Here is a 21,154-nt window from a genome sequence, read left to right as displayed (position 1 = left end):
TGATATACAGGTATAATATTAATAAATTAATATTTGCCATTAAAATTTCTGATATTCTGAGAAGTTTTTAGGATTGTTTTCAGTTTTAAGCTAGTCTTTTTGTCTTTGGGATGTGTTATAGGTGTGTTGATGTAATCCAAGAGCATCTGTTTTTGTTAAATAGTGAATGTGTGAATCGCAAGCAAATTCTCCAGAATACTTTGCTAGTTCTAAATTTTATTAGTTAGACATCTGGCCGTAAAATTTTGCTGCAAACAAACTATGGCTGTTTCTAGTATGTTTGCAAGAACGATATGGTAAACAGACGTTCGCGCAGTTGCCAAAAGGTAAACACATGAAAGCCATGAAAATCTGTCTATAATTGCATAGTCATTCTAAATGAAATTTCCAGATCTAGTGGGGGGGGGATGCTAACTTTGCAATACTGCATACAAATGGAATAAAAAAATATGCACTGATGAGGAATTCTTTCATCATTCTGAAATTAGTTTTTATATAGAATTCATATTTACAATATAGATCATTTGTGGGAAGCAAATTGGAACTATAGAATGTAGGCAGAAACCATCAATCAGGGAATTATTTGCAGAATTTTTTTTTTTTAAGAATTGGAAAATTCAGTTCGAATCTGCAATCAAATTGGTATTCTGCATTCAAAGAACAAACAAACAAAATGATAATTTCTATACTTACTTTACATGATCGTATTCTCTTGTTCCATTGTTTAGCATCACGAGAATGTAAGGATTGTTGCGCTGAGGAGGAAAGAAAACAGAACAATGTCAGAACACAGCACCACGAAAAAAAAAAAAAAAAAATGATCTTTCTTTTTAAATGGTAAAATTTTGGTGAGTGAGTACAATAATAGTCAAACTTTTACAACATTGTTATATTTTGATAACATTTTTTTTTATTTGAATGTTAAATAATACACAAGTATTTTTACACATGTCGGTCATATTATTTTTCTTTTTGTGTGTGTTCATTTTATATATATATATATATATATATATATATATAAAAAGAGAGCACGAGAGTAGTATGAAAATATATTCATGGTAATTAAGCTACACAAAGGCATCCAGGTTTCATCTCCACATGGAATCGTCAGGCTAAATAACGATTCTTTGCAGAAATGATAGGTGTTGTTTAATTGTCATAGATATATTTTCATACTACTAAGTTCCACTTACGTATTGAGCACTGTTGAAAAAAAATATTGAAAATTTGTACATAATATATCACCTAATAATATGTGTATTATATATATATATATATATATATATATATATATACACATACACACACTAGCAAAAATACCTTCGCTTTGCATGAGACTTTACTGTACACTTGGGTTATTGCTTTGTGTGCAGCAAAGTCCCAACCTTGATCTTGAAGTGTGATGGTCAGAGACCATCATGTCAGGTTTGGTCATCATCGGTCCAGGCTGTAGAAGAGTGTGTGTGTGCGCATGTGTGTGTGTGTGTATATAGGCTATGACCTTGATCTTGGACTTTTACTTTGGAAAAAAGGTGTGCACCCACCATCTCTAGGTGGGGGGACCATCATCATGCCAGGTTTGGTCATAATTGGTCAAGTGCTGTGGGCTGCAGCAGAGTTCTACACACACGAATGTTATGAAGTTTTGTATAGATTATGAAACTCAACAACATACATGTGAAGAAGGTCAAATTACATCAGCTGAAACTTTGTGAAAATAACACTAAAGATGAGAGCAGTAATCCGAATAATCCAAATAATACAGATTACCAATCCTCATCTCAAAAATTGAGATACATAATAAAAATACAGCAATCTATAAGTGAATGTGTGGGTGTGTGTAGACATTTCCCTACGCAATAATTGTCAATTTTAAGTCTACAGACTCGAAATTTGATATACAGGGTACTGAGATTTGGGAAAACTTTGTAATCCATTTTCGGCCAGGAATTTTGCTGTTAAGGGGTCAAAGTTCAACGATTTGACCTTTGAGAACTATCAAACTCCTCCGCCAATTTTGGGTCTAAACACTTGAAATTTTAGATATAGATTCCTTGGACATGGATCTAACTTAATAACTTGATTTGAGCCCCAAAACAATAAATGTTAAGGGGTCATAATAGGGGTCAAAGTTAAAAAAAATTGACCGCAGTTTTTTTTTTTTTTTTTGCTCAAAATACACTTCCAAACACCCGGGCAACGCCAGGCTGAAATGCTAGTGTTAAAATAGAACTAATGTGGCTGACACTATAGACAGATGTACTGATTATGTGAAGTTCACATTAAAAGGTTTTCTAAATTTCTAAATTAAAAAAAAAAATACTGTGTTAATTTTGTGGCAGTACCATTAAATGGCATCTCACAATTATTCTCAATTCTTGAGATACAGAATAAAAGAAATCTCCAGAAGTAAAAATTTTTATTGCTCATCTTTTTGCTTTGTACTGAGATTAGACTCTTCGTGAATGACTTTCAAATTTTCCTGTCTTTTACCATTTTGTCTGTGTCGTCCGTCAGGATCAAGTCATCATCAGCTGATCCCCTAAGCGGCCTACCATATGATTTTGCAGCATTGATGTCAATATGGGACACACTTTGGAGTGTTTCAGGTGACTGATGTCGAGCAACATGGCCATACCAGTTGCAACGTTGTTGCACATAATACTTTCGCAACTAGACAAGCAACGATTGTGTTGCTTTATTATTCGAGCTTTTGACTTGCATAAGTCATCATCAAGATATAGCGGATATAGACGTATGGTTTGTTGGTTTAAATAATTTATTTTACTCATGTTACAACAAAAGCTGTTATTTCAGCAGAAAATTAGGAGTGGCTCCTTGAGGTCAGGGGTAACCTCAGTAAAGCACAAAATCACACAACACTATCTTCAAGTAGAGAAAACACACACGTACGGCATTCCCTTTCAAGAGCAGAGAGGGGTATTTAGTTCTCTTCCACTACAAGAACTGCGACACCACGGTTGGAAAGTGGGATTGAGAAGTCAGCGCCCCCAAGGATGCAAAAAGTGCCTGAACAGCCCCATCTAAATTTTCCCCAGTAAGGGCACCCCAGGCGATTAGCAATAAACTAACTCCTTCTCAAAGAGAGAAGGTAAAGCCAGAGAGGTGGACCTCATAGAACTGCACAGGAACATTATTACACCACAATCAACAGGGATCAGGTCATCGCAGGAATGCTCTAATCTTTGTTGATTTTGGGGGCCCAAGGATAAAATCCCTAAAGGCGCATGACGATCAAATGACTGTATGATACAAACGTCCGATATATACATTCACCATTTTTCTCAGTTTTCGAATGTTGAAAACTGCTGATAATTGGAACAGAGAATAACAAGTCAATTTCTACCCCAAAGACTATCCAGAAGGATAAAACCCCTGTACACCAAATAAACGCTAGTTTTGTGTTTGTAGATATTAGAGTTTTTACTAAAAGTTTACTGTTTTCAAAATGGACGTTTTGTAACATAAAAGCTGTTATTTAAATGGAAAAAAGTCGAGTCACACCTAGTAGTCAAGGGTGACCTCAGTAAAATGGAAGTCAGTAAAATCATGCAATACCAGGGAAGAAATAATTATGTCGTTTCCTGGTGACCCTCTAAGCAGAAAAGACACTAAAATCTGTGTTACATCATCAAAGTTAAGCATGGTCAGTACTACAAAAATAGCTAACTATTTGGGAATACCAAGTGCTGTATATGTTCTCTGCTTATCTCGGCATTGTATCCAGTTGTCTTCTTTACACTAGAATTAAGCAGTGCAGACTTGGGAGAAGTGTGGTTGTAGACTGCGCAACACTTGCTTCACAATCACACACAGTCACCCTTACAAGGAGTATCCATTGTCTCTCGAGACTGAACGGAGGTCATAGAGCACAAAGTGGAGGTAGCATAGTATAACCTAATGAGTATACTGCATAGGTGTCCGATAAATACATATCTTTCTCTTGCATGCACATGTGCATAGCCATATCTAGTTTTCTCTGTGTTCCTTCCTGATTAATAAACCTTATAAATTAACAGCACACCCAGGTGATTTAGTTTATAGACGATTAAGAATCTGGGCTCTTAACAGATTTTTTTTTTTTTTTTACTATAAACAGTCTTCAAAAAAAAAAAAAAAAAAAAGGGACACAATGTTACATAAGTCATTTAAATGGAAAGATTTTAGTGACACCTAGAGATCAGAGGTGACCTTAATAAAATGGCAGTCAGCGAAACCACATGACAATAAAGAAAAAAATTATTTCTCTGCCTGGTGACTCTTCAAGCAAAAAAAAAAAAAAAAAAAAAAAGATGGAAAAGTAAGCATTCCCTATTTTAGCTCTTGTGAACAAGGGGTGGGGGTAGTAGTATTACATAACCTAATAAGTATACAACAGAAATGTCTGATACATATCTAAAATAACCTTTTACTAGATGTGTTATGCTTTTTTTTTTTTTACAAGGTGGTCACCACTTATCAAGGCCCGGAAGCCACTCAGGGATAAGGGTTATTGCATGTACAGTATGTTAGTGTGGGGATTTAATAAAAGTGTCTACTTAAGGGGGCGGTTCATCAGGAATTTGTTTACGTTGGACTTGAAGACATCCAGGTTGTAGTCAGGTGGGAAGCAGGCAGACGGAACAGAGTTCCACAGGCATGCAGTTCTAAGAAAGAAGCTTTGTTCATGGAATCTACGGTTTGATTTAGGCACAGATAAAGAGTGGGGAAAATTTTTGACAGTGGTTTCAGCTAGACGGGTGTTTTTCGTAAAAGATTGGCGAGGGGGGGGGCCAGAGATTGGAGCTTAGAACATTTTATTAAAATAAAAGGCATTATCCATGAGACTGTCCAATAAGAAAATCTGAGTGATTTCATAGTCACACTAGCACATTGGTTCCCATGAGATCAAAGTTAAGCAACATTCAGCCTGGTCAGTTCTAAAATGAGTGACCATTTGGGAATTCCAGATGCTGTATCTGCTCTCTGCTTATATCAGCATTGTTTCCAGTCATCCAGGACTTCTCCTTGCCACTGGACTCGGGCAGTATTGATTCAGGATAAGTGTGTTTGAGGATTCTACAACCCTTGCCACATAATTACACATGCAGCTTCCCCTGCAGAGGGTATCCATTGTCTTCAAGGACTGAATGGAAGCTTCCACTTACACATATCTATCTCTTGTGCGCGTATGTGAGTAACCATCTCTGGTTTTCTCTGTGACTGCCCCTTTTTGATTAAGAAATCTTATGAATAAACATCATTTCCAAGTGATTAAGTGTACAGACAATCAAGAACCGGAGCGTCTCATAACAAGTGTACAAGATTATACGCACCTCAGTAAGTGGGAACATAACACTTATTTTCAAACATGGATGCAAACTAACACGTGAATGTTCCCAATAACAAAAACTCATTTTTATGCATTAATTTGTGTGGTCATTTTAGCATATATGTGCACGTGCGGGCAGATGATTGATATGAACATGTCATCTATAGCAGCCATTTTGCAGGCGTTTGATTTATACGGTGTCATTTTAGAAATATGTGATCATCTTGTAACAGCTGAATGGTATTATGAAAATAGTGTTATATCTTAGCGATAGCGTACAGTTTCTGGACAGCATATATTCGCGATTTTCAACTGCATTTTTTCTTTTTAACTTTCAGTCTTGTCTTCACAAAAACAGTGACTATATTGAATTATTCAGACTATTGTTCTCATCTTAGTTCTTATTCCTACGTTTTGGCTGATGTAACCTCTCCAACCTTCTCTAGGTCGAAACCAGGTATCTACATGCAATTGCAAAATGGAACCCTTTATTTAATCCAAGATTATGAGATAAGAGCATGCTATCTCCATGAATTAAATTCCATACAGATTCCTGAGTTTGGAATCTACATAGAATTTTGAATGGAGCCCTTTATTTAATTCAAGGAGGATAGTATGCTCCCCATCTGATAATCTAATTGCTTAAGACTTCCTGGTCATGGCTGCCGAAATGTTACCCTTGTGAATTAAAAAAAATTTTTTTTATTACATTTTCAACTCAAACAAGGCACAGTGCCACTTTGATGTAGAGGACTACTATCAAGGACTTAAGTTGTAGGGATACCATGTAGGGAGTTGAGCAGCAAGATGTCTATTCACATTACACTTGAACTTCTGCATGTCAGTACAGTTGGGGAAGGAGAAACTCAAAAGGGAATTCCAGAGTTTAGCAGTTCTGAGGAAGAAACCATTAGAGTAGAAGGTTTTCTTACATCTAGGGATCTCTACTGTGTAGGGGTGGGACTATGCTGCTTGTCTGGGTTTGACTGGTGTATTTACATCAAGGGGGTACAAGGGCTTGTAGATCAGAGCATCCACCATTAAGGATTTCGTTCAACAGAAAGATTTCAGAGTTCGACAAGATACACTTACGGTCAAAGGTTACCTTGGTCAAAATGTGAGAATCACACTCAAGACTAGAACAGTAGTTCGATTAATCCAAATTATCAGTTCTCATCTTAACTGAGAAACAGTGAATATATTTCCAATTTTATTTTTATTTTTTTTGTTAACTTATTTTAAACTTCTTTTTTTCTGGAAGTAGGATACTATCGAAGCCCCTTCCCCTGCACATGTTGGGAAGTGGTCAAAAGACAAAGAGAAAGTTTATCAGCAGAACGATGGATAGAAAGTTGTTCACAAAGGAATACAAAAGAAAGCTAGAGTGGGATTGTTGATCAAGGCATGGTGGTGATTCGGGGCAAAAGGACCAAACAATAGGTCAATATGTTTAGAGTTAGTTTTGGGGGCAGTTTTAGGAGTATCAAGGAGTTTTGCGATAGTTTGTGACAGATGGGGACAATTTTCAGAAAGTCGAATAGAGTTGGACATGGTAAACAGCAGATTGTAGCTAAGAGGAGATGGGGGGAAATGAATGGATCAACAGATGACAAAGCAAACGACTATTAAGATGTGAACATTAGCGTTCAGAGGGGCGAGACACGCAGAGTAACTGATATTTGCCGAATGTGTCAGAGTTTGTGTCTTGTGTTTTGTTTTATCGTATGTTTTTATATTTGTGAGCCACTGTGCAACCCTCAACATCCACCAATGTGAGAGACAACGACACTGCCAGAAGAGAAGATGAAAGAAAAGACCACAGCACACAACATTAGGGTCAGCGATTGTTATCAAGTGAGGTAACACCTGTGGTATCATAGAGGAGGCACAGGGTTCTCCTTGGAATCGGCATCACAAAGAGTAATACGGAGATTTTAGACTTCCTCAGCATCAGCAGGAGGATGGTAGGCAAAGACAGAAAAGAACTGAAAGATTCAGGATTCAACTACGAGGTGACATAAGAGATAAAAAAAATGTATAGTTGATGATCTGACGTAATCAGAAGGCCAAATTCTTTTTGCTTTCTGGGCAATCGTCGGTAGACAGGCATGACATTACAGCGCATTTTCAGACGGAAGCTGAAATCATGATTTCATGGTAGAACAAAAAATGTTTAGGTCTTGTGCTGCTTCATTTGTTAAGTGAAATGGCAAAAGAGTGGATTACCACACTCACACATACTACCCTGGCCCTATAACAACATTAGTCCAAACAAAATCAACAATGTAACATGTGCTGGAATACTTGATGCTGACAGAGATAAAGATTGGCATGAATGTGGTATCGATGCCTCCGTTCAGTCTCGAAAGACAAGGGATACTCCCTGTAGGAGCAGCTATGCGTGTACTTGTATAGCAAGTGTTTTGCAATCGCCAACCACACCTCTCCTGAATCGACACTGCTCGAGTCCAGTGGCAAGGAGACATCTAGGACGACTGGAAACAATGTCAAGATAAGCGGAGAGCATGTACAGCACCTGGAAGTCCCAAATGGTTACCCATCTAGCACTGGCCAGGCTCATCATTGCTTAACTTTGGTGATCTGACAGGAACCGGTGTGTCATTGAATCCAATGGTATACTGAATCCAAATTCACCATGCATAATAGGTGGACAATGCTCTAAGCAATATCCTCACACATTAAAACACAAGTTGATATGCGTCATTGCAAGGGAGAAAAGCATAAATGAAAAGTTTGAGAAAAATCAAAAAATAAGCAGAAACTGAGAACGACACATAAAATGAGGAACAACAACAAAAAACAACAACAACAAAAAACAACTATCTTTGATTGGCATTTAATTTCCTTATCTTTAATTCTGCATTCTCTCCGATAATCTCGGCATTGTATCCGGTCATCCCGGACTTCTTGCAACTGGACTCAAGCAGTGCCGATTCAGGAGATGTGGTTGGGGATTGTGCAACCCTTGCTACACAATTACATGCACAGCTGCCCCTACAGGGGGTATCCTTTATCTTTCAAGACTGAACAGAGGCATCAAATTCTGCATTGTGTTTGCCAGTGTTGGATATTACGGTCACCTGTATTTCTCGCTCAATTATGATGACTAATTGCAGTAGAGAAAAATCTATTTCAAAACAAAAAAGACTCAAGTGGACTACAATCAAAGTGTATTATCTGTTCAGTGTCAGAGTACCATCCACCAAGGCAATTACCTCCTATCAAATAGTGTTGGGGAAAGGGATTGTTATCTTGATAGAAACTACAGATTATTTTTGTTTTTACGTTTCTGAATTTTTTTTGAGATGAAGATTGGTTATTCGGATTATTTACATTCTTCGAACTACTGTTTTCATTTTCAGTACCATTTTCGAAACGTTTCAGTCGATGTAACCTCCGACATTCTTCGAAGAATCCAAATAATATGAATAACAAACCCTCATCTAAAACATTCAGAAATGTAATGATTCATGTTGAAACATCAAAATGACTGAAAATAAAAAGAACTTTATTAAATTACATAAGTTTTTTTGTTTTTTTTTAGAAAAGATGCAACTTCAGTTCGCACTAAACACGTTCACCCCCCCCCTTTTTTTTTTCTAACTTCTTCAGTTAGTATATGCCTGACAGTTTTTGTTGATCCATCTTTTTGTTCATTTTTTTTTTTTTGCCAGTTTTACTTTTAGTGCATTGTTATTTTAGTTGACTTTGATCTGCAAGTTTTCTTTCTTCAGCTTAAAGTCTTCAATTATATCTCCCATATGCTAGAATTCTGGGAAAATATGCTTTCATCACTGGACTTGTACTAGTAATACACACGGACGAAAAAACGCTTTGGATAATCACAGATTTCAAGGTAGTTCTACTAAAATAGCAATATTTTTTAAACCAAAGCACTTCAAGTCTTCAAATTACTGTTTTGTTCGGTAATGAATATACTTTCAAATGAATTAATAAATATGAATGTACATTATATATTTTAAGAGTTTTAAGCAAATAAAGTGATAAAAATGTGAATGTCATAAAATGGTGTTTTCGGTAAGGTTTTGTAATGACCCCCCCCCCCGTTTTCTAAAGGTCCGTACCGTGATTGTATGAAGAATTTCGTCATGAAATTTGGGAACCAATCAGAAGAGGTGTTAATCTTAATACTGTCAAGTGTCCGAAATATTTTTGACCATTTCTTTTTTTGTCGTGTTAAAAATAAGACTTTAATATGACGAGTATCGAACATTTTGAAAAAAAAAATTCTTCGGACACCCAGTAGTAAGTAAATCAATCTTTTTACTATCTTTATCAATTAAAAGTATTATTTTATGTTGAGTAGGACCGCGGTAATTGATAATTTAAAAGGACCTACCCGAAAAAAAAATTGTTTCTATTTCTCGAATTTGGTCAAATGAAGTTAGTATTACTAGAAGCAGCAGCAGCTCCAGCCTGTAGAATCAGCGATAGCACAGTGTAAACAACACTCATTCTTTAATTTTTATTCAAGAACGAATTAAGAAAAACATGAAAATATGAATATAAATGTTCTTATATGTTTAATTAGAGCTATTTTGTTATCAGAATAACATTAGTTTAGAACTATTCGGTTTTCAGAATGTATAATAATCCCAACCAATTCGGCATTATGAATCTGTTGCAATTTCTCACATTTCTCGTCAAATTTAAAAACATGGTTAAAAAAACAAAATAAACTTTTGTAGATATATAGGTTGCATGCACTTTTATTCTTTAAATTAGTTTTGAACAGCAAATTAAAACAATGTTTTACTGCGAACAGCCACAAATGTTTTTTTTCAAAATCAAAATAAGTATCAAAATCTCGTTTATACATAGATTCGAAAAAGTTGTCAAAAAACAAATATATAACAAATAAATGTTATCAAAGGCAAGATAAGTTACTTTTCTACCTAACTGGATAATTTTCTAGTGTTTTTATTAAATGTAACATGTTTATTCAGCTCGAAAAACGTACAGTGTTTACCGATGTATTGGAAAATTAAAAATGGCGCCCGGCCCGACTCTCTTTGACACGGTAAGTTTGAGAAAAGGAGTTAAAAATAAAACAAACTATACAAAATACTGTTAAAAACTCACCGAATATATGTCAGCCTATGTCACGGTAACATATATTGAGCGAGTTTCTAGCAGTATTTTGTCTACTTTTTTATTTTTAACTCTTTTCCCCAAACTTACCGTTTCAAGAGAGTCGGGCGCCATTTTAAATTTTCCAAAACATCGGTAAACACTGTTTTCAAGCTGAATAAACATGTTACATTAAATAAAAACACTAAAAAAATTATCCAGTTAGGTAGAAAAGTAACTTGCTTTTGATAACATTTATTTGTTATATATTTGTTTTTTTGACAACTTTTTCGAATCTATGTGTATAGTAATACAAACCCTCAAAATCTATATCAATATTCTTGAAATTTTAAAAGCAGTTAGAAAACACATCAAGCTACAATTAGGAAGCTTTTTATTTCATTATTTTTTTTTTTCTACTTATTAAGCGAAAGATATTTTTACAACCTGCTCCAGCGTAGTATAAACGGCCTATGGAATTAACACCTTCAACCTCGAAAATAGAAATCAACAAATTTATGGAATTTTCTTTGAAATTTCGCAACGCAGTTTCTTATTAAATTAAAACTAAATATAACATTTGCTGACTTATTTACCTGTCGAATACACACACACACATATATATATATATAACTTTCTGTAAAATATTTATTTGAAATGGAAACGGCATTTTGCAGTTAGGACAACAAAACAAAAATGAAGTAACGGTTCGTATTCCTATCCACAGAGTTACGAAAAAGTTGTCAAAAACAAATTTTATCAAAGGCAAGATAAGTTACTTTTCTACCTAACTGAATACTTTTTAGTGTTTTTTTTTTTTTTTTTTTTTGTAAAATGTTTATGCGGTTCGAAAAATAAGTAGTGTTTGAGCGAGCGCTACCAAAAAACAAGAAAAGTGGCCGCAATGTCTCTTTACATTTTTGAAGTCTCAACAAAGCTTTCAAAATAAGAAATGAAACAAAATGGTGAATAAAACCCAACCAATAAATTTTACCGTGACATTTATTGGGTGGATCTCATTCACCATTTTGCTTTATTTCTTATTTTGAAGTGATTATCAAGACTTGAAAAATGTAAATAAAAATTGCGGCCATATTTTCTTTTTGGGTAGCGCTGAATATTACCTACTTTTCGAACTGAATAAATATTTTACATTAAATAAAAACAGTAAAAACTTATTCAGTTAGGTAGAAAAGTAACCTATCTTGCTTTGCATAACATTTATTTGTTTTATATATATAATCTCCTCCTAAAACACTCTTTAACCCTAACAATAACACTAAGTTCGAGTGGCAAGCCCCCCCCCAACAAAATACCTCTGTAAGCCACATACAAGCATCTAAAACAAACAAACAAAAAATAGATCCTTCCTTAAAGAAAAATACACATAAAAATTGGTTAACTGTCCTAAAATGCTAGAATGGCCAGGAAATGGTGAATTATTTTACATTAAATTTTTGTGAAACTAACAGCTCCCCCCTCTAATATTGTTTTTGTTAGCTTTGTCTCTGTCAAGTTTTCAGTATGTTCACACATAATTTTCCTTAGCCCTACAATCAATTCAAAGTCCGAATGGCAACCCTCCCCATATTCTCATTGTATAGAAACCCTCTTAAAACTACACAATCATCTTAAAAAAAAAAAAAGCATGCATATTTTCCCATAGAAAAAAAAAACAGTTAACTGCCCTAAAATGCTAGAATGACCTGTAATAGGAAATTATTTTACATTCAATTCTAAAATAATTTGTTTATCTTTCATTAAAGTTTTTCATGGCATTTTATACATACTTTCTTAAAAAGGTAGAATCACATTTTGGAGGGGTGGTCAGAAGGAGTTGAGTGGGGTTAAACAGAAGGTGTTAATCTACAATAATACCAAAGAAATATTGCAATATATTCATTTTTAAATGGTCTTATGTTTAGATTTAAGTTTTTTGTACATAAAGCACATTACAATTCAACTTTGAGTTCTCCAACTTCTTTTCTGTTTATGGATACATGGCATTTTTAAGGAATTGCTGCATATTTATGCACATTTACTGCAGATTATTTGGAAACCATAAACTTTGGGAGATTTTCAGTTGCATATTCTGATTCCTTGTACAAAAATACACTTATATGGTAAATTGCATTTCTTAGCCTTGTGTTTTAACAAAGATATGACATTTTTACTGAAAAAGTAGTGTAAAAAATGTGACGAAACGCATATGGTCTTAAAGAGGGAAAAATATCCAAACGTGTGAGGCACAAAAATAGCCATAACTTCCTTAATTTTAATCAGATTTTAAAAATTTAAAAAGATTCTTTCTTAGCTCATCAAGCTCTTTCTATGCATACCAATAATGAAATATTTCAAGCTATTTCAATTTTTTCATGTGTATTGCTACTTATACAGAATAATTATGCCAATGAATTGTTAATCAGAAAAATAAAAATAAAAATGATAAAAATAAAAATGATAAAAATAAAAATGATAAAAATAAAAATGATAAAAATAAAAATGATAAAAATAAAAATGATAAAAATAAAAATGATAAAAATAAAAATGATAAAAATAAAAATGATAAAAATAAAAATGATAAAAATAAAAATGATAAAAATAAAAATGATAAAAATAAAAATGATAAAAATAAAAATGATAAAAATAAAAATGATAAAAATAAAAATGATAAAAATAAAAATGATAAAAATAAAAATGATAAAAATAAAAATGATAAAAATAAAAATGATAAAAATAAAAATGATAAAAATAAAAATGATAAAGATAAAAATGATAAAGATAAAAATGATAAAGATAAAAATGATAAAGATAAAAATGATAAAAATAAAAATGATAAAAATGATAATAAAATAAAAATGATAATAAAATAAAAATGATAATAAAATAAAAATGATAATAAAATAAAAATGATAATAAAATAAAAATAATAAAAATAAAATAAAAAATAAAAATAAAATAAAAATGATAAAAATAAAATAAAAATGATAAAAATAAAATAAAAATGATAAAAATAAAATAAAAATGATAAAAATAAAATAAAAATGATAAAAATAAAATAAAAATGATAAAAATAAAAATGATAAAATAAAAATTTATAAAAATAAAAATAAAAAAATGATAAAATAATTTATAAAAATAATAATAAAAATGATAAAAATAAAAATAATGATGATCTTAATATTTCTACAATTTGGAGTTGATTGTAATTTTATGTCATTTTCTTGACAAAATTTTTGAAAAGGAAGAATCCATTTTTTTCAATGATTTCCTCTCCAATTAACAAAATTTACAAGATTTTAAACATTTCAAAAAAGTTTTATTTATTATGTACTAGTCTGGGTGCCCGGCGTTGCCCGGGGATTTGGAGGTGTGTGTTGAGAAAAAATTTTTAAAAAGTGGTAGTAGGCAGGCAGGTAGGCTCGAACCCGTACCGCGAAGAAGGAAAAGAACGTATAAAAAAAAAAAAAAAAAAATGTAATGTCATTGCTGTTGCGCCCATCGCCAAACCGAAAGTGACAAATGTTTAAATTAAGGCTAGTCAATCGAAAAGAGGGAGATGACTTTCGAAAATATCGGTGAAAAAAGCGACCCCCTCCTTGTAGAAAAGTGCCCAGTTGAGGGTGAAGGAATTAATGTTGTTAGCCAATTTTTCAATATTTGTCGTCGGAAGAGTTGAGCTTCAAAAGAATACCGATCTCTTAAATAATCCGTCACCTGTCGTAAGTTTTAGGCAGACGTACAAACATACATTTCAACAGACAGGTGAGCCTTCCTTCCATCTCTAGACGAGGCTGGTGAGACAATTTGTTTTCCATTAAAAAAATAATACAAAAACAAAAAAGCTAATTTTTAATTAACCAAGAACTTAGAATATAATAGCTACCTGAGCATCATTGTCAAAGGAATCAAAGAAGATTCCCAGACCATTCCATTTGTCATTGCTGCCAAATACTGGACCCTCGATGCCTTTCTCTTGGACATACCAAATAGCCTGAAAGATGAAGAAAAACAAAATTAAATTTATTGACTTTACTATCTGTACCTATCCGGCATTGCCCCAGATGGAATAAAAGTTTTAGTTTTTATTTATATGCAGCTTTTTAAACTTATAGAGAAAAAGAAATAAAATTTTTGTTGCAAGATAAACAACTATTATTTAAATTATGAATTATATATCTTAACATGATCTTTTTCTACATTAGATTTTAAAGTTATTACCCATTTCTTTGTCACGGCAAATTTCCAAATTTGCAGCGTTATATAAGAAAAAGAAGAAACTTATCTTTCTTAAAAGAAAAATGAGAAAAATATCTTAAATCAAAAGTCTATTGATTTAAAAAAAATGTTTTTACTAACTTAATGTTATTTTTAGGTGATTATTTAAAAATGTTGCATATCAGCAGTCATCAAAGTCAGATTAATTTTTAAAGTAAATTATAACGAAGTATGTTTTATTGCCAATAACATGATACAACAATAATAAAAATTGTCCAGTCAGAAACAAAGTTTGATTTGTCTGCTTAAATGCTATTTAGGTCTGACTTTGAAAATCTGATAAGAAAGGAAGCATTCCCTGCCCATGTTTCTACTCCTTCAAAGTCTGCCAGAGAATATCAATGCCAACTATATTCAGGTTTAAAGTTCCCTTGAACAAACATTCCGACAGCATATGAATGGCATACGACACACATTTTGTGAATAAAATCTCTACTATTATATAAAAATCACTGTGCGACTTCTTTCCTGATAGATTCAACCATTTCAGAACCTATTTTTTGCAAAGTTTACACAAAGTTAATTTATATCTGGCAGTGTTCTTAGATAGGTTTTGTACAGAAATTTATCTGATAAGTATCGAAAATTGAAAAAAATCTGATCTTAAAAACGTTTTTTTAAAGCTTTTCTTTCTTATAGATAAAAAGAATAAATTTTACAGTGGAATATTTTACATTACACCGGCAAGGGAGATAATAAAATTTCAGCAAATCATTTCTTCTTAAAAAAACAGATTTATTATGATCTGGAGATATAGCTTATAGTTAGAGCATTCGACTACAGATCGAATGATTCCCTGTTCAAGCCTGGGTGTACTTCACCATTTTATTTTAATTTTTTCTTATTAATGAGTTCAATTTATGATAAAACAAGTACCATTTAAAATCGCCACAAATCATTTCTCCCTTGGCATATTTTAAAACAAAATATTAATCAGAAGTGACCTTTCCAGGGTATTCATTGTCAAGTCCAAATATTAACTGACATGATATATTAAACAAATAAACAGAATTTGATGAACATCATTATTTCATTTTTTTTTTTTTTTTTGCTAATTAGTGCACCGGGTAAATTATTCCTCGTAATATATAATACATACGCAATCTATATAAATTAAAATATCATGTGTAAGCATATTGTACAACCGGGCAATGCCGGGCTGCCAGCTACTTTTTAGAAGAGATATTAACTTCAAGAAAATTAGTTCTGTCTAGAAGTTTAAATTATTCAATGTATTTCTATGAGTGAGGGGACGATTCCAATATTTTCATCTGATTTAGATACAATTACCGATTCTAAATTCTCAATTTAGATTCTTTTATAACCACTAACTATAGAGTTATTCATTTTTTTGTTGATTACCGTAAGACCCATGTTACATATGTAAACACTTGTGGAAGATGATCTATAGATTAGAACAAAAACAAAAAAGAAAAATCGATTAAAAAGAATCGTTTCAGGCATCAAAAAATAAGCACAAATTTTTCTGATTTTGATACCCAAAAGTAACGATTTTTTAGATCCCTGATTCCAATTCATCGTCCAAACACTAATATCAATATAATAAAAACTGTCAGGTAATACATTATCCACCTGTGGCAATTCATGTTCAAACATAACTTTGTCAATTACCTATTTCCAAACTATGTTCTATTCAATTAACACTTCTTTGCAAAAGATCCAATTAAAAAAAGAGGATATCAAGAAGAGGGGGACCAGAATGCAACAGCGGCTTAAAAAAAAAATCTTGCAATATTTTTGGTATATTAGAAGAGTAATTTTTTCTATTCATAAAATATTACAATACATGTTTCGCACTCAATCAAAATTGGAATTGAGGGATTTATTTTTTTTTAGTAATTTGTTTTCCTTAATGATAAAATCTAAAAAAGAGACGGGAACAAGAGCAATCGTATGGGGATGATCAGCCTCTAAAATTCATCCCTACATGATTGCTTTTGCTCCCGTCTCTTTTTTTTTTTAGATTTTTATCATTAAGGAAAACAAATTACTAAAAAATAAATCCCTCGATTCCAATTTTGATGAGTGAGGGCGAAACATGTCAATTGACACGTTTTGATTTTTTTTTTTTCTATTTCCATACTTTTATTTTTTTTAGTCACTATCGATTTTCTTTTCTCCTCTGTCTTTTTTTTTTTTTTTTTTTTTTTTTTTTTTTTTTAATTTAATATAAAATGACTTCCGAAGGAATATGTCTTCCCTTCATGATTGCCTTAACATATATATAACTGAGGATCATGCTCCTTTTTGGATGAAATTTTTATTTCTTTAAAATTGTATCTTTAGTAGCTCTGTGTTGCTTAGGATTCTTTCTCTTTTCACTTTTTTCCCCTCTCCTTCCCCTGCCTTTTCTCATAAAAAATGCTTACATATTTGGTAAAATAATTCAACGAAGGAACATAATTTATAAAAAAAAATTGTTTTTTTACAATTTGTCTGGAACAATGTTTTATGAAAATACTGAAATCTAAATCTCATACTTTTGAGATTTTCTTTTAACAGTGAAATAAACATGCGAGATTTTTTCTTGAGTTGAAAAGCAGTTTGTAGTTGTCTTCTCATTTTGATGTGGAAATTTCAAATCATTTTATTAAGTTCTTCTTGCATCTTATTGGTTTGTTCTTATCACACGTTTATCAAAGAGAATCACCCAAATTTATATTTGAGTATTCCTTTTCGACTGACAAATCACTCTATTTAGTAGGGGGGGGAGACTTTTTCCTTATTTTTTCCCCTTGTAAATATTGTTTCTATCTCTGTGTATAACGCTTATTTTCCGTTGCATGCTGTTAAACATATGGATTTTAAGTGGGTTAGACATGGTATGACTTTTCTGGTTAATGATGAAAAATATATAGTATAAATGGTATATAAGAAAAACCGAAAAAACTAATAGGGAATTAATTAAAATGGATGTTTAAAAGAATATGCAAATTACCTACATCTTTTGCAGATGAATGCAATTCCACAGCTCATATAACAAAGTTATACTTTCTTTTGAAATAAATCGAAAAAGAGGTTTTTAACATGAATATCAATACACAAAACAACCCAGATTTGTAGGAGTATAGATTGTATTCAACATTAATATAATGCAAATAAAAAAATCTGAATTTATATAAGTTATTAACAGAAATAAACATCTGCAGATACAGCCCCCAATTGCGAACAATGCAGACACATTCCCTCTTCCGTGGTATTATCCAAAGACTAATAAAGTCTCCAAAGGGTCTAAATACCAAATAAATTTGGATATTGCAAACTTAGAACAAGATATATTGCAAGCTCCGGCAATGCTAATAAAAGGAAAATAAAAGAAAGGAAAACAAAAAAAAACACATGGAGGGGAAAAAAAAAAAAAATCGGAGGCAAAAACGAAAAAGGAAAAGAAAAATTAATTTAAGCTTGAATATGACTTACCAAGCCATCGGCTCCAACACGACCACGACCAGTTACTCTGAAGGTCACTTCAATTACCCAGTTGTCATACGGAACAGTGTTTTTACTCCAAACCCAGCCTAAAATAATGAAAAATTTTAATTTCATTAAGAAAAAGTAAACAAAAAAATTTGATGAATATATATATAAAAACTAGCAGTTCAACCCGGCTTTGCTCGAGCCCTATTTACTGTTCATAACTTTATTTGACCTTTGACCCCTTGGCAGTTAAATTTTTGGCCAAAAACCGATTAAAAAGCTTGCCCTGAATACACTTTATGTAAAATTTCAAATGTTTAGACCAAAAATTGGCTGAGTAATTTGGTAGAGATCGTAGAGGTGAAATTTTTTAACTTAATATTTGTTTTGGGTTCAAATCAAATTAAAAAGTTTGATCCATGTCCAAGTAACCTACATCTAAAATCTCAAGTGTCTAGACCCAAAATTGACGGAGGATTTTGGTAGAGCTTTCGAAGGTCAAATCATTGACTCCTTGATAGCCAAATTTCTGGCTGAAAACAGATTTAAAAAATTTTCCCAAATCTCGAGTCTGTAGACTGAAAATTGACAGTAGTTTGGTAGGGAAATGTACACACAGATACACACACACAAGTTCACTTTTATAGATATATTTTTGTAAATAAAAACATCAAACAATTGGGGATAGTGTTAAGTAGGTTTACACATAGAATGTGTATGTGGTATTTTGGTGACTGCAACTAGTTGAGAGAAGAGACCAAGAGGATGACAGGCGACCCACCCACCCCAATCTCAGCCCACACCCAATTTTGGCCTTGTGCTACGTCTTGTTATTTTATAAAGGAAATTCATTTTGTGTAAAAAAAAAAAAAAAGTAAATAAATAAATAAAATCAAACTTTAATCAAATGTATTTTGAAAAAAAAAAAAAAAAAAATTGTATATATCTTGAAAGACATTCTACAATCCATGCTGCTGAATTCCCTTCAGCCTTTCTCTTTTTTTATCCCCAAATAATCCGCTTTTTTTCTTCCCACTTAACAGTCTTGTTTTTGGCTCTCGAAACAACTCAGAAAACCATGAGCAGCTCATATCTAGATAGATTTGGAAGAGTTCTAACTGCCACACTTTTTATTTCATTGTTGTTTTTAGCACAACTCACACCTCCAACCGATGAATTTGTACATATATTTTTATAAATAAAAAAACATCAAACCATAGGGGATAAGGTGTAGTAGGTTTTATCTGTCGGGAACTGAAACTAGATTAGATAATAGACCAAGGGATGACAGCCAATCCCTCATCTCACTGCCACCTAATTTTAGCCTTGTGCCACATTTTTTTTTTTTTTTTAAATAAAATATGTACAGAAAATTGTAGTGAATGCAAAAATTATTTGCCTCAAAAACGCCCATGTGTCTTCACGTCTTGTAGGGTTAGGTGACGTGCAGTTGATTTTATTATCAAATGTGTAAACAAACAAGAGGCTCACCATTCGTATGCAAATTAAACAGTATTGGTCTGCATAAAAGCAAGCCGTTTGAACAACAGGGCAGTTCATTCTGAGGAAGGCAAGTCATGCACACGTGCTACGTTGAGGCAGGACATTATTTTGAGCCGAGAGAACACATTGAAGTTAAAAGATGGCGTTAATTACAGAGCCAGTGAAAAAGTCAATTTTTATTTAGATAACAGAAAATTTACTATGTCCCCTCCACATCTCTCAACAAATTGGCAAAATGGTTCCAAAAGGCCAAAATCTGCAGAATTCTGCAGGGAGCTATCTTTGTTACAAATCACATGATAAAAAAAATAATTATATATCTATTATAATATAGACCTCAAATCGTCTTGCTTGGGTGTTGAAACCATCCATCTGGTTTACAAGTTCTGATTTGAAAAATTCTGCGCATGCATAAATAAATAAAAGCAAAGCCATAAAAGCTTCTTTTTTTTTTAAATCAATTTACAGGATCGTCTTCTTTATTATTTATTTTGACATAAATTCATATTTTAGTTTTCTACACTTCTAACATGAACAAAACAAATAAATAAAACCGGAAATAATTTTTTTTAAATGTGTTAAAAGTGGGAATTTTTTTTTTTTTTTACACACACCGGCATTTTACAAATTTTATTATTTGTATTTTTCATTGCAAGTTGGAATCATTTTCAAACAAAAATATGTTTACAATTTAAACCATTTTAAAGTATTTTATATATTCTGTAATTGACAGTTTAAAGACCTTAAAATTACTCGCATATATATAAAACTCAGATCAGCTTACCCAATTGTTGAAATCGTGTTAATAAAAAGAAACTACTCTACCAATATATAACATCTAATTTTTTTTTTTTTTTTTATAAATGGAACATAAAATATCGTACAATATGTCACTGTTACCAAAGGCAATAAAAGTGACACCCATAGTTAACTAGTTGATTAAGAAAAAATGAAATTAAAATCATTAACTGGTAAATCTTATTTTAGATCCCTTTAATTTTAAGAGTGAATTTCTCACTGTAACTCAATAGCAGTTACTTTTCTATATATTTGCTTTAGATTTTTATGATTTAAACTATTTTAAAGTCTTTTTATTGCACTATATTCCATAATTGGCAGTTTAAAGACGTTGAAATTACTTGCAAATGTTTATATTTTTCTTTTTAATATACTTTCACATGAATGCTTTCGTTATGTAACAAAACATTCTTGATGTAATTGTTAAAAATATATTTTCTTTCTGTCATGAGTATCACATTTATACATTAATTCTGTATACTCACCATTCCACAGCTAGCTATAACATACTGACCCAATGGGTCACGGGTAGTCATATATATATATATATATATATATATATATATATATATATATATATATATATACTAGCGGGGAGTACCCAGCGTTGCCCGGGTGTTTCGAGGTGTGTGTGTGTGTGTTCGGGCGGGGGTGGGGGTATTTATATATATATTAAAGCGAAAATGTATGTAT

At 32.2% G+C, this 21,154-nt stretch overlaps 1 protein-coding gene across 1 annotated transcript in view; it reads right to left on the bottom strand.

The window, feature by feature from the left end:
- LOC145245861 (protein ERGIC-53-like) overlaps positions 1-21,154 on the bottom strand; it is a 137,904-nt gene that overhangs the window by 49,995 nt on the left and 66,755 nt on the right. Inside the window, exons 3-5 of the mRNA XM_080107568.1 lie at positions 18,164-18,261; positions 14,331-14,438; positions 694-755 (exon numbers count right to left, since the gene is read on the bottom strand). Of these exons, the coding sequence (XP_079963694.1) occupies positions 694-755; positions 14,331-14,438; positions 18,164-18,261 (268 nt within the window). The remainder of the gene's footprint in view (positions 1-693; positions 756-14,330; positions 14,439-18,163; positions 18,262-21,154) is intronic.

Source organism: Euprymna scolopes, chromosome 23 (assembly GCF_053919585.1).
Source record: "Euprymna scolopes isolate OS-2025 chromosome 23, ASM5391958v1, whole genome shotgun sequence".
NCBI lineage: Eukaryota > Metazoa > Mollusca > Cephalopoda > Sepiida > Sepiolidae > Euprymna > Euprymna scolopes.
This window is presented reverse-complemented; position numbering and strand designations above follow the sequence as displayed.